General features: G+C 41.5%; 1 protein-coding gene across 10 annotated transcripts in view; it reads left to right on the forward strand.

Moving 5' to 3' along the window:
• FNDC3B (fibronectin type III domain containing 3B) overlaps nt 1–13785 on the forward strand; it is a 357265-nt gene that overhangs the window by 215478 nt on the left and 128002 nt on the right. For all 10 annotated transcript variants that reach the window (XM_070583136.1, XM_070583131.1, XM_008512875.2 and 7 more), the window contains exon 7: nt 10938–10996. In XM_070583136.1, coding sequence (XP_070439237.1) covers nt 10938–10996 — 59 coding nt within the window. The remainder of the gene's footprint in view (nt 1–10937; nt 10997–13785) is intronic.

Here is a 13785-nt window from a genome sequence, read left to right on the forward strand (position 1 = left end):
CGGGGGCCTTTGGGGAGAAAAAGGAAAAAAAATAAAATCTTTTAAAAAAAAAAAAAGCATACTATAGGCATTGACGGGGAGTATTTCTCTGACCATTTATTCAGTCATACGTTCAGTGAAGGTTTCTGTGCCAGGCACTACCTAGGCACTGGAGAGATCAATGACACACAGCACAGACAGCATTCCTGTACCCATGAAGTTTACCCATATCGTTTTTTGGAGAGGTGGAGGATACATACTGTGAGCAGAAAGACAGGCAGTGGGACATATACTTCAATACGGAGAGGAGGGTGGGATGGTAGGGGAGATGCTACAGAGAGCACCATTGCAAGTGAGGGATAAAGGCAACACTGCCTGGAGGGAGGCACAAAGGATGAGAAGAAACAGCTAGAGCAGGAGGGGAGGGATAGACTCACATGCATATTCCCTACTCTCCTTCCACCCTTGGGTGACTTAAAGCTTTGTCTCTCACAAATTAGCCTTTGACATCTTGATGTTTTTATAATAGGAATTTTATCATTATAATCTCTAGGAAATTATTTTAAAATCAGTTATCTAGATGAGGAATTGTCAATTTAATATCATTGCTGAGAGCTGTAATTTGAATCTTTTTATCTCCGTCACTCATTCCTTTCCTGTCCAGCTTCCCCTCCACCCCCCCTTTTTTTAGGCTGTCTCTTCTGCTTTTTTCTTCTGTGCTATCTTGTCTTGTATATTTTCCTCTTGTGCGTTTTTATTTCTTGTCTAGTTTGGTCCGTCACCCAAATGACTGCTTTTGCTCACGGGTTCACCCAGGCCTGATGAGCTCACCCTGGTCCTGGGGTTGTATACCCCAGCTCTGAGGAGATGGGGACCAGGTGAGCATGGTTTTTTCATCTGCAGACTTTGAAATGTGCCTGGTAAGATGTGCCGTTTATAAAGTTGGTTGGGGGTATAGGTGCAGTATTCCAGTTCTCAGACCTTGTAACTGAATTTTTTAATATACATGCAAAAGACATTTATTAAGGCCTAAGGAGATCATGTTTGAACAACAAGGGAAGCCCATTTGGATGACAGAGATGCAGCTGTGTGGCTCAGGAGTCCTTTATACAGAAAACTGAATAAATTCCAAATAATTTAATTTTATAAAAGACTTAGAATGAGACAGGAAGATCAGTGTATATGCCTTTGGTATAGAATAGTTTGCTTGAAAACAGCTCGACTTCTTTCACATTGATCTTGAATTCGTGGGATGTCTGCTCTATCATAGATGTTTTGGAGAATGAAATGAAAAGACTTGAAGAGTAGAGGGCTTCTAGTCCTCAAAGAGGGGTCCCAATTCTGGAGAAAAGTCTCTTGTAGATAGCATCCTCCGTAGAGACATCTCCTGCTTGCTGGCCCAGTCGAACTTTTCATTTTAGTTTATTTCTCACTTTGGTGCGTTTAGAATACAGTCTTTTTTCTTTTTTTTTTTTTCTGTGTTGGGACAGATGGTGCTGTCTCTTTTGATTATCTGTTTTTTAAAGGGAATTGTTGATTAGGGAGAACAAGAAATGAAACACAGCCAGATTAAATTGAGAGCAGAAATTACACAATCCAAGGAGAGCCAAGTGTGTTCTGTGTTTTCCTGCTTAAAGTTTACCATGGTTTATGTCTGAGTTTCTAGAGTTCACATTTGCTACATTTTAAAATGTCATTTAAGATGGCTTTTGGGTTATTGATTTGCTTTGTTTTAACTTTAATTTCTAAAAGATACAGAAATAAGAAATATTTAGATAGTTTTTCTCTTTCCGGTCACATTTAAATAAGAAAATCCTTGGGTAACAGTTGCTTTTGACACATCCAGAAATTTTGGATAAATTTTACTTTATGCTACTAAAATCTCTCCGCTGCAGTCTGCACGTGTTCTCATTGTTGGCCCAGTGATCTTAAACCGGAATATTTAACAGGTGTTCAAAACAAAAGTCTCAAGGAAGTGGACAAAGGGGACAGAAAACAGCTTGAAGGGCCTCCCGCTGGCTACATTTGGGACAGTTTTAGCATCCAAAAGAATGATGGAAATGTAGTATTACAAATTTTATTGAATAAAAAATAGAATCCAAGGGCCGGCCCCGTGGCCGAGTGGTTAAGTTCACGCTCCACTTTGGTGGCCCAGGGTTTCACTGGTTCAGATCCTGAGCGCGGACGTGGCACTGCTCGTCAGGCCACACTGAGGTGGTGTCCCACGTGCCACAACCAGAAGGACCCACAGCTAAAATATACAACTATGTACTGGGGGCATTTGGGGTGAAAAAGCAGAAAAAAATTAGAATCCATGAGTTGATAGATACTTAAAGTGGGAGAGGGAACTAATTAATATAGAATTAGGAACATCACTGTCTTGCAACTGTCAGTATAATAATATCTGCTGGCAAGGATTATCAGTGTTTCCTATAATCATCAGGTGAAAGGGGAGAGGATGCTTTGACAACAGAGAAATATGTTGCACAGACACTGTTACCAAGTGATGCAAGTGCTGAGCAACACCGAAAGGTTCGGGCCGGCACCACATGCTTCCTCATGTAATGGAATGGCAAGTGCATGTGTATAGAATTCTTGCCAAAAATTTTTAGCCTGAATCTATTTATGAGGAGATAGTCACACAATCCAGATAGTGGCATAAGAAAACTGGTCTGGACTCTTCAAAATGTCAGCTTTAAGACGACAAAAGGATAGGGTATTTCCATTTTAGGTTAAAGGAGACTGATGAAACCTGACAACTAATGCCACATGGGTTTCTTGGTTGGATGGATTAGAGACATTATTGGAAAAATTGGGGATATTGGAATATGGAACGTAGATTAGATTTTCTTCTATCAATGTGAAGTCTCTTGGTTCTGATTATGTGAAATGATTCTTAGGGAGGACATGCTCAAGTTTTTGGGGTGAAGTGTCGTAAGATCAACAACTTCCTTTCAAATAGTTCAGGAAAAGAAGTGTATGTGTACATGTAGAGATAAAATTTGAGCCTGCAAGTATAGCACAATGTTAACAATTGCTCAATCTAGGTGGAGAAAGTATGGGTGTTCGTAGTACTACTCCTTCACTTTTCTTTAATTAAAAATTATTAGAAATATATATTTTTATAAATCAGGCAAATTCACAAAAAGTTTTTCATTTCTAGATTCTCTAGACAAACAGCAATATTTGTCAACCGTAGACCCATAAGGCAATAATTGATTGGATACATAGCTTCTGCCCCCCTCACATAGGGTGAGGTCTTTTTCAGTTTTCCATAGTCCTCACCCTTCCCTTTTGTCTGATGTGTCCACCTTCTTTTACTTGTTGACCTTACCTGCCTGGTGGCTATATGCATTTGAGTACGTACCCAAATATGTCACCTTTGCTAGTTTCCTGGTTGAGGTAGGTTGTACCATGGATGGTAGTGACTTTTCCATATGCCAGAACTCTGGTGAGTTACTTGGAGCCCTGGCACATGAAGTTAGCTCTGGATTTGATCCCCACATCAGCTGATGAGCTTCAGTGGGTTCTTTGGCCGTAGACTGAATGTCTGTCCACATCCACAAATGCATGTAATTTAGTCATCTGAGGCATCAATTAAGAAAACGTGGATGTAAAGACTGTTCAAAACTTGCTGTATGGGTGATAGAAATATTAAGATTCTCTTTCAGATTTAACGTTTTACAAAATTGTGCTGTCTGGATTCTGCCTGTGAGTTGACACTGTCTTGAAAAAGTATTGAATAAGCTACTTAAAAAGTTTTTGATGTGACATGCCAAGTCTTAATGAAAAAACATTTTGTGGAAATGTTTATAGATGCCAACGCAGAAAGTAGTGTGTAAACCTTAATTACCTTTGTAAGTCGTTCTATCCTGTGTTTAAGCGATTGCTTTCCTGTTACACACCCAGGGAGGGTGCCAGCTCTTGCTGGATAATCATGGAGTTGAGCCTTCCCCCAAAATAAGAGCGCTATATCTGGTGCAGCTTAGGGCCTGGCCAGCCAGTGAAATGGTTCAAACAGGCGGAGGGAAGGAAAGTAGGGGACTGGTGCTGGAGTCAGGCTTGCCAGGCACACATATCTACCTCATACTTTATCCATTTGTGTGGGTTTTTCATTCCCGTTTAATTTGCTGTTCTTAAAAATACTAGCTGCTTTTGTCCAGTTCCATGTGTATATATACGATTTTTGCCTTGTGAGATAAACACAGGAATTTTTCTTAGGGAATTTGACAGAAGTGAGCATAGAATCTCCTAATATTTCAGGTAGAACCCAATTTAGTTGCCTTTGCAGAAGGTGATTGAGAGAGAAACTGAGTTGACCTGGGAGCCAACAAGGGTATCCATTGTATCTGGTAGTTTCCTTTTCATTAAAGACGCAGGCCTAGTACTTCCCTGTTGTCCCTCTTATTACCTAAAGCGTTGTACAGCATTTGCCTGAAGGGACCCATTTTGCCTGCAAGTGGATTAATGTGAATGTTCCCGGTAGGACTTTGCTCAAATCTTGGGCCAGGAACAAAAATCATTCTTTCTACTGAATTCCAGAAATAGCAACAAAAGCTCAGAGGAAATCAGCCCCCTCTGTCCCATTTACATTCTCTGGCATCCCTCCTGTCCAGCCGGGTGCTCCACCTGCAAGAGGAATTCACCTCTCCTCTTCTCCTTTCTCTAAGGTTCGAGAATTTCTTTGGAACCCAAGTTGCTCTTGAAAATATTTTCCTAGAGTGGAAGGCAACTTCCCACAACATATGTTCACCTGCCTGCTGCTTGCTTTTTCGTGTTGAGAGTCTGGTATTCCCTTGGCTATCTTTCAGGATTTCAAATAGAGTGACCACTTAACCAGCTAAATGGCTAGAGAGATATTTGTCTTTGCTTTTGTTTTTCACTGAGAAAGGTCACCCTGAGCTAACATCTTTGCCAGTCTTCCTCTATTTTATATGTGGGTCACCACCACAGCATGGCTGATGAGTGGCGTAGGTCCGTGCCCAGGATCCAAACCTGCAAACCCAAAGCGGAGCATGCCAAACTTAACCACTAGGTCATGGGGTCTGCTCCTGTCTTTGCATTTTTTAGCATCAGGATGATTGATAGCTGAAGATATTTCTGGAATATTTGTCTATGGGGATTAACTGCATTGTCCTTATATTATGCAAATTTATTCCTTGTGATTTCACACATTTTTAATATTTGTATTTAACACCATTGACTGTGGATCATAATCAGTAAATGGTGATTCTTAGATAATTAATCCTACTTTTGTATGCATTTATTGATTCCTCTCTTTTCCCCCAGCATAAGTAATATTTTAAAAATGAAGATAGCTGATTATTTTTCTGATAGGAAAAGCAGTTTAACAAGCATTCTTAAACTGTCTTCCTTCATCCCCATTCGTTCTCATCAGCATTAGTAGCATTGACTAGATATCCAGCTTGTCGTTATTATTGACTCATGTTTTTTTTTCACCCGCAAGTATTTATTTCTGTTCATTTAGTTCTTATATTGAATATTTGCTGTTGATTTTAAGTCTCTTATCCCCAAAATGGGCATGACCAGAAGTTGCATGTTTTCTACGCCCCTAGTTTATTATATATAATTTGTTAAAGAAAGTGGCTAAGTCAGCTCCTTGGCAAAACTAAGAAAGCATATTATGTTATGTCGGGCATATCTGTAAATGAACCCTGTGGATGAGAGCTAGACAGAAGGTTTCCAGAGAAATAGTGCTGATGTCATTCCATTGGAATGAAGAGGCTGTTACAACCGTAAATACATTCTATAGCGAGCAGCTAAGTGTCTAGCTGTATTTCTTTTCTAAGAAGGAAAAAATGTGAAACAAACCAACGAAGTAAATTGTGTTTATAAAGGGAGATATTTTAATTAGTTTAGGCCTTACAGTTATTCAAACAGTCTGAACTTTCGGTTCTTTTTGGAGCAAACATGAAAACCATTATTTGTGGAAAGTTTAAATTTCACTATGTGTGGGGTTATTTTTTTTTCTTTTAAAAAAAGTATTTGCTTTGGTTGTGTATTTTTATTTTAACCTTCCTTTTACTAAAAATGCTTCATTTACTTGGGAGGAGATTTGCTTTTAGGGGGAAGAAACGTGTAAGTCACTGAGCTGACTCCCCCCTTCCCTTTTTTTGGCATTTCCAAATAGGGTGGTTCTCAGCTCATTGGGGCGTGTTTAAACTAGAGGCTCCATCTTAACTCCTTCTCCAGAAAGAGCCCACCTCCAGTTGTGTGCCTGTATCTGCAAAACAAAGATGCCCCTTCTCTGTTTGGAGTGCCCTCCAAGAGTCCCCCGTAATCCTTTTTTATTGATCAGCCCAATCTTCACTGCAGGGGCGAAACTTTCAAATATTAAGATAATAACGATGGAAAAGGTGGGTTGTCATGTCCATCCGCTTTGGCCGGGGTCATGAACAAAATTGAAGCAGGTGGAAAAATGGTTTTAATCTGTTTGTTTATTACCTCAGGGCAGCTTGGTGTGGGGAGAGAGAAATACAAAGTTGGCCTATAAGATTTGTCTCTGGATTCATTTACATGCTGCCAACAGCAGGAAGAAGGCAGGCCCGATAATAAAGAAAGAGAACCTCGCCCTGCAACCTTGCACCAGAACTTTGCATTCCTGCCTCTTCTGGAATGGTCTTTTGTTCAGTTGACACACACCAAATTCTGGGGTGGGCGGGGGGAGCAAACAAGAAATAGTTTTCTTTTTAACTTGGTGTAAATTTGCCTGAATACAGATATGCCTAAAGGCAAATCACCAGAACTATTCTTTTTTTGTTTTGTTGGTTAATTTTTGTTAGAGGACTAGTTATTCTTTCTCTCTCACAATATGAGGTGTCTGTGTGTGTGTGTGAGAGAGAGAGAAAAAGAAAAAGAAAGCATTCAAGCAAGCAGAAGCTTGATCAAACTCTGAAATAGTCAATGAGCCACTTAACAGCAAGGATATGTTTTGAAAAGTGCGTCATTAGACGATTTCATCGTTGTACAAACATCGTAGAGTGCACTTACACAAACCTAGCATACTGCACACTTAGACTATATGGTATTCATCTTATGGGACCACCGTTGTATATATAGTCCATCGTTGACCACGGTGTCGTTATGCAGCGCGTGACTATATATTCTGTGTAGCTGAGCTCCGAAGCTGTTTTATGGGAAGGGTGATCATTCATAGACTACTCCAAAGCATAGTTAAATCTTGTTTAGCGAGAGGTAGTCCAGGGTCTGAGTTAACTCGGTTGTTTCGGTAGTAGAGTTGTGAATTTTGGCATTTTCATACAAGACCGTTAGCTTTCATACAAGAGTATGTTTTGTATGTGTTAATAAAATCAGTTAAACAGATTTTATTTTCACTCCTGTGTGTGCAGATTGTGTGCCTGGCATTTATTTACTGTTTTCTCTTAGTCTGTGGCAGCACAAATGGAAAAGCATTAAATAAACGTGAGAATGCATTTTTCTCTTCGTTTGCTGTTTTCACACTTTAGAACCTTGAAAGAAAGACTGACTCCAGTCCGGCCTGGATCCCGCATTTCTCCTGATATAATGGGATCGTGATTTTCCTCTCTCTACCTTTCCTCCCCACCCGTGCCCTTTTTGTTCTTGATATTCTCAGAATCCTTTGTTTATTTGGCTCCATTCATGGCCTGCTTTTTCTTGTTCCTTCTTTTCTCACATACCTTCTCCCCAGATCCAGAGTCTTAGCTCTATTCATTTGACAGCTTGCTCCGAGTTATTTTTTTAGAAAACCCAACTCATTTGGCTTAGAAGGTCTCTGCTGCTGTCTTCTCTCTCTTGCATCCACCTCTGTGCAAACACCCTCTGCTCTTCTCTCTCCACATCCTCTCCCTCATGACCCCCAGCTCCCTGTGAATGTGTCGTGATGCGCTCAGAGGTTCTACCTGCTTTGGGGCTATGTGCTAGATTTGTGGTCTTACGGAACTTGCATGTGCTCTCTGAGCCTTGGTTTCCTCTTCCATTCCTCATCCTCACTCCTCAGTCAGTAAAGACAGCTGCAGGTGTTGTGCTGAGCACCGGAGATGGAAACAATATTGTGCACAATGCGATGTGCACAACAGACTTCGGTCCTGCTCACCACTAGGAAATGGAGCAGAGGACGTCCACCTTGCACGGGATGTTGTGAAAATTAGCAAGGTGGTTGAGTATTGATGAGCACATACCTAAGTACTGCTCAGAAGATGTCAGCTTTCATTGTTAGAATCAAAGACAGACCAGAAAAGTCCCGAGCTCTCTTTGGAAGTTGTTGTTTTATCTCGGTCAGGACCTTTCACTTGTATTTCTGGCTCTTACCTGAAACCCATTCATTTCAGTTTTAAACAGATCTTTTTTTCCTCCCTTCTAATCTAACCTCCCTTCCCATTTTTCCTTTTTCTGTCTAAAGCATAACTGTTTCTTCTGTCATCTGTGTTTGAAAACTGGCTAGGGGGAGGGGCCTCCAGTTTTTGTGGGACAAAGCATCCTGTTTTCTCGCCTTTCTTTCATGTCTTGTGTGTCGTATGCAGTCCTGAGGAGTCTTCCTTTGCAGCCCTTTAATTCTTCCCTCTTTCTTTGTTGGATAGGTGATTATCTGTGTTCTAGTCTAACCCTTTGTTACCTCAAGGATAGGGTCTGGCCTCTTGTCCTTGGTCAGTTATGGCAGAAGGAAACAATGACCTCCCTTAGCTGGCTGTTTGAATGCATCTATCTACATGAGCGTTTGAACCATAGGGTCCTTCAAACTCTACAAGAACCGGAGATTGAGAAAGTTTTATTTTTTGATAACTGAACCAGTTCATTTATTGCAAATGTGCTTATGGTGTTGTTTTTTGCTGGGTTTTTTTTTTTTTTTTTTTTTTTTTTTTTTTACTGACAATTAACTTCTGAGATACACAGTATTTGTGATTTACTTAGTAGGAGCTTCCAGAAAATGGGAGGGTATGTACAATTTTAACTTACGGGTATAAACCATTATCTATATCTTAACATGAATACATGATTATAAATGAGCTTGTGACATTTGGTCTTTTGAGTGTATATTTTCTTTTAGTTGTAATTAAAAAACAATGGTATTGCCACCAGCCCATTTCTTTTTCTCACCAAAATAAAGGTAAACATGCTCTACTAAATAGAATGCAATGGGGAAAAATGAAGAACTGATCCTTTCAAAGTGTAGGGTGGAGCCAGCTAGAAATTCTTATTATTTTTTATATGGGCTTGGTTCATTTATTTAGTACATTCTTTTGAGCTCATCATGCAGAGCTAGGTGCTTTGTAGGTGCTGTGCTCGGTGCTAGGTGCTGTAGGCTAAATGAGGTGTGTGTCCTAGAATAGGAGTCAACAAACTACAGCCTGCCCAGTGGCTTGTTTTTGTATGGTTCACAGACTAAGATGGTTGTTACATTTTTAAAGGCTTATGAAAACAAAGAATATGTGACAGAGGCCTAAATTTCAGAATATTTGCTATCTAGTTCTTTAGAGAAAAAATTTGTTTACTTCACACGTATAATACCTCTGCCTTCCTGAAGCTTATATTTTAGTAGGAAAGACAGGTAATAAAGAAAGGAACAAATAAGAGAATGAATTTTTAGGTTTTGGTAACTCATGGTAAGGACTAAGTAGGATATGAGAATGACTGCAGTGAGGCTGGCAGGGATGCGGGTTGAGGTGAGATTCTTTGAAAAGGTGATTTTGAGATTAGACCTGAACATTGAGCATGAACAGCCCTGTGAAGAGGTGGGCTTACTAACCCCTCACCCCTAGTTCCATTTCCCCTTCTGCTCTAAATGCCCGCTTGTCCAGAGGGCTCAGCCAGACGTTGGTTCCTAGGAAGCTTTCTGGAATGCTCTCTTTTGGATTGCTTTTATCTATAACACCTATAACATGGAATTGCCTCTTGGTTTCATTTTCTCCCCACTAGCCTTGAAATATCTTGATGCAAGAATATGTCTTAGTAATCATATATCTCCAGCATTTAGCTCATAAACTAGGTTTAACACTTAAGTCTATAAACTCAAAATTAGATTCCATCAAGCAGGTTGTGAAAGTCAAGAGGTTCCTCTAGCAACCGATTCTTAAGTTTAAACTCTATCCTTTATCCTTTTTTGTACACATCCTTCCCACCCCATCCTCTCTACTCTAAGCACTGTTCCCCCTTTGGCTTTTAAAACAGTTCTTGGCTCACCACAAAACTTGCCCATTTCCCCATCTTATTAAAAGGCACCATCATCCATCCAATTGATCAAGTCAAAAAGTAGGGATTGTCTCTGATTCTTCTCATCCCCTCACCCTTGCCTATCACATCCAGTCCTTCAGCACCTATACCTCTAAAACCAGTCCCGTTCTCACTGTCTCCGCTACCATCCCTAGCCCAGGCCAACTCTACCCTTCACCCGGCCCAGTGCAGCAATGTGCTGACTTGTCTTTCTGCTTCCACTCTTACCTTCTGTGTGTCTGTTATTCAGGCAGAAGCCAAACAGATCTTGTCAAACTCAAAATAAGGTCATGTCATTACCTCCACTTAAACACTCCCATTGAACTCAGAGTAAAAATTGAACTAAAAACTGAATTCACAGCCCTGCATGAACTGGCCACTGTCTCTTCAACCTCATCTCTTTATTGTCCTGAGCTCCTGGCTGCGCTGGTCTCCTGTTTCTCCTTCTTAAGACCTTTCATTGCCTGTTGCCTGTTGACTTATTAGGTAGAACCCAGTGTTAATCTAGACAACTCTGTGAATATGTAAACCGATATAGTGGCAAGTTAGTACAACCACAGAGAAATCCTTACCCCAAAGTCATCCCCGTTTCTGATTTTCATTATCATGTTTCTGGTACCAAAAGTTCATGATAACAGGCAGCTGACTTAATGACAGCCCTAGTTAAAGGCCTCAGGGAAGGAACTTGACAACCTTATTACCTTCTCATGGTATTAACTGTTTTTCTTTCTTTCTTTTTTGCCATGCAGAGTATGAGTTGGAAGTAAAGAGGGTGCAAGACATTCTTTCAGGAATAGAGAAACCACAGGTATGTCTTCTGAATTTTTCAGCATAAATGACACTTTCTTAAGCATTTCAAATGTGTTTTTCTTTTGCCACATAGTAGGTAAGCAAGAGGGCCCCTTCCCGTTGCAAATTATTTATAAACTCTGAAATAGTGTTGTTGTTAATGGAGCGTGAAAATATGGAACAGCAGTCCTCTGTTTAGTCATAATCCACCGAAATGTCTTCTTTATTTAGACATTCTGAATACAATTAGCTGTTCTTACCAACTTCCAAGGCTCCGTCCCCCCACTCCTTTCTTAAGGTCTCTACAGAACAGTTTTCTTTTGGTAAGTTCCTTTTACCTGTGTGAGTGTAGTAATAATTTTTGAAAACCTCAGTAATTCCAAGCATTTTTTCCAGGTAGATTTCAAAAAAGATAGTTAAATATTAGCTGAGAAAAATAAGTCCAAAATACTGAGTGTAATGGCAAGAAAAAACATTGGTGGGAGTGGTGATATTATGAGATTTTTAAGTTTGATTTTGCCAGGGGCTTTGAAATGCAAGTGAAAAATTCAAAATGTTGATTCAGCCTTTCATCTGAGATTAGAGAGCCAGCGTTCTTTGGAGTGTTTTCTAGCTGACTTGGAAAACCTTGATTCTTCATGTGTTTCAAATACTGAGGCTTTTTAATAGAAGAGTCCAAATATGCCTCAGGGTACATAGTTGAGTTTGACTAAACCTGGAAGCATGAGGTGTGATAGAGGGCGGGCACGATAGGGCACCTGTAGAGCAGTGGGGCCTTGATGTTGGGCTGGGAGTCTGTACTTAATCTGGCAAGGAGCAGGCTGCCATTGAGAGTTTCTGAGCAAAGAAATTCTTTAATCAGGGCTGTGCTGTCAGGATGATCAAACAGTTGGCAGATGCATTGGAGTGAGAAGAGGATGGACCCAGGGAGACAAGCGTTAGGAATCTGTTTCTGTAGTGCTGGTGAGAGGCTGTGGGAGTCAGAATTAGGCTGGTGGCCTCTGGTGTGGCAAGGAGAGGATGGATACTAGAGCCACAGAGAGAGGTCACTAAGGTGTTATAACCTCTTAGGTATCGGATGTCATGATGTCTGGGCTTTCAGGCTTAGAGGCCTCCTGGCAGGAGTTGCTTCCTCTAAGACATCTCTCTTGATTGCCGTCCCGGCCCATCAAGTGGCATACTCAGCATCATACTTAGAACCACTGGTACTACTGTAGCTTCACTGTCGTCTGCATGTAGTTAATACATTGTATGCCATCAACTTGTTTTTGTGTCTTTCCCAGGAATCCGTGAGTTCCTCCAGAGTAGCTTCAAGTCCGTGTCCTTCTTAGGTCTTCAGTGCCCTTCTTGGATGTGATGAGTTTGTTTTATTAGCAGGGCATCCAGGCGGATAAATACAGTGGGAAGTCCAAGAGTCTGGTAGATCAGTGCTGTGGAGAGAGGGGAGCAGACATCGATCAGATCACGTGCAAGGGAGTGATGGTTCTAGTGGAAGGAGTGGGTAACAGCTTTGGGGGTGGGGAGTGGAGTACAGGGAGAGATTAGAATAGGCTTGAGGGCAGAACTTTGGAAAAAGCTTACATTTAGAGTGCAGCGGAAAGAAGACTCCATGCGGAAAACAGAGAGTCATAATCGGAGAGGGAAGGCAGAGCAAGCCCCAGGTTAGCTGGCTGTCCCAGATGTAGTCACAGAACTTCACAGTCATATGTCTCTGTCATGTGTGTGCACACACAGTGTTTTTCTTGAGTTATTTTTAGTCATTTCTTTACTGCAGAAGTAACAGTGTGTTTCTGAAGATCATGTGGCTCAAGCAAGATTAAAGCAATGTTTAAATGCCTCAGTCCTTTCCTTGATTCAGCAGTTATTAAGCCCTTACTCTGCAATTTTTAGAGCAGGGTAGACAGGCTTTGTGTAAACAGTTATGATGTAAGGTGTCATATCATAAGATTGTCATCTGAGAGGTCAGAAAGTCTAAAATGGGTCTCCCTAGGCTAAAAGTAAGGTGTCTGCAGGGCTGCATTCCTTTCTGAGGCTCTGGCAGCCATCTGTTTCCTCACCTTTTCCAGGTTCTTCCAGAGATTGCCTGCATTCCTTGGCTCATAGCCCCTCTGTCCTCATATCTCCTCTGACTGACTCTCCTGGCTCCCTCTGACTTACAAGGACACTTGTTGTTACATCAGGCTCACCCAAATAATCCAGACAGTCTGTGTCTCACAAGATCCTTCACTTAAGCACGTCTGCAAAGTCCCCTTTAACCTTGTAGGTTCCAGAGGTTAGGATGTGCACATCTTTGGGGGAGTCACCATTTTGCCTGCCACACTGCCCCCTCGGCCCATGTAAACCTTCTCTGCCTGGTGACAGTCCTCTCACCCTTCCCAGCCCAGTTAGTTGTTGACAGTTTCTCTCCCGCCCTTCCTCTCCCTCTGTCTCTCCCCCGCCCCCCGTCTGAAGTTCTTTTTCACGATTGTGTCTTATTTGTCTTTGTGCCACTAATACCCAGCACCGTCCTTGGCACATCTTGAACCCTTAACAAATATTCGTGAAAGAAATGTGTGGCAGCTGCAGTGGCCAGAGCTAGGTTCTGGCAGGTGAGACAAATGCCTGAGGCCGGCCAGCCACAGATGAGGCTTGGCCAGCATGGTGGAATGTGGGTCCAGCCGGTGCCAGATTTTGAGGCAGCAGCATGGAGGGTAAAGGCCTGTGCTGTGCAGTCTGACCCTCTGGCTTGGGGCCCAGCATGGCCATTAAGTGTCTCTGTGACCTTGGGTGAGTTACATAACCTCCCTGGGCCTCGGTTTCCTCATCTTT

This window comes from Equus przewalskii, chromosome 18 (assembly GCF_037783145.1).
Source record: "Equus przewalskii isolate Varuska chromosome 18, EquPr2, whole genome shotgun sequence".
Lineage (NCBI taxonomy): Eukaryota > Metazoa > Chordata > Mammalia > Perissodactyla > Equidae > Equus > Equus przewalskii.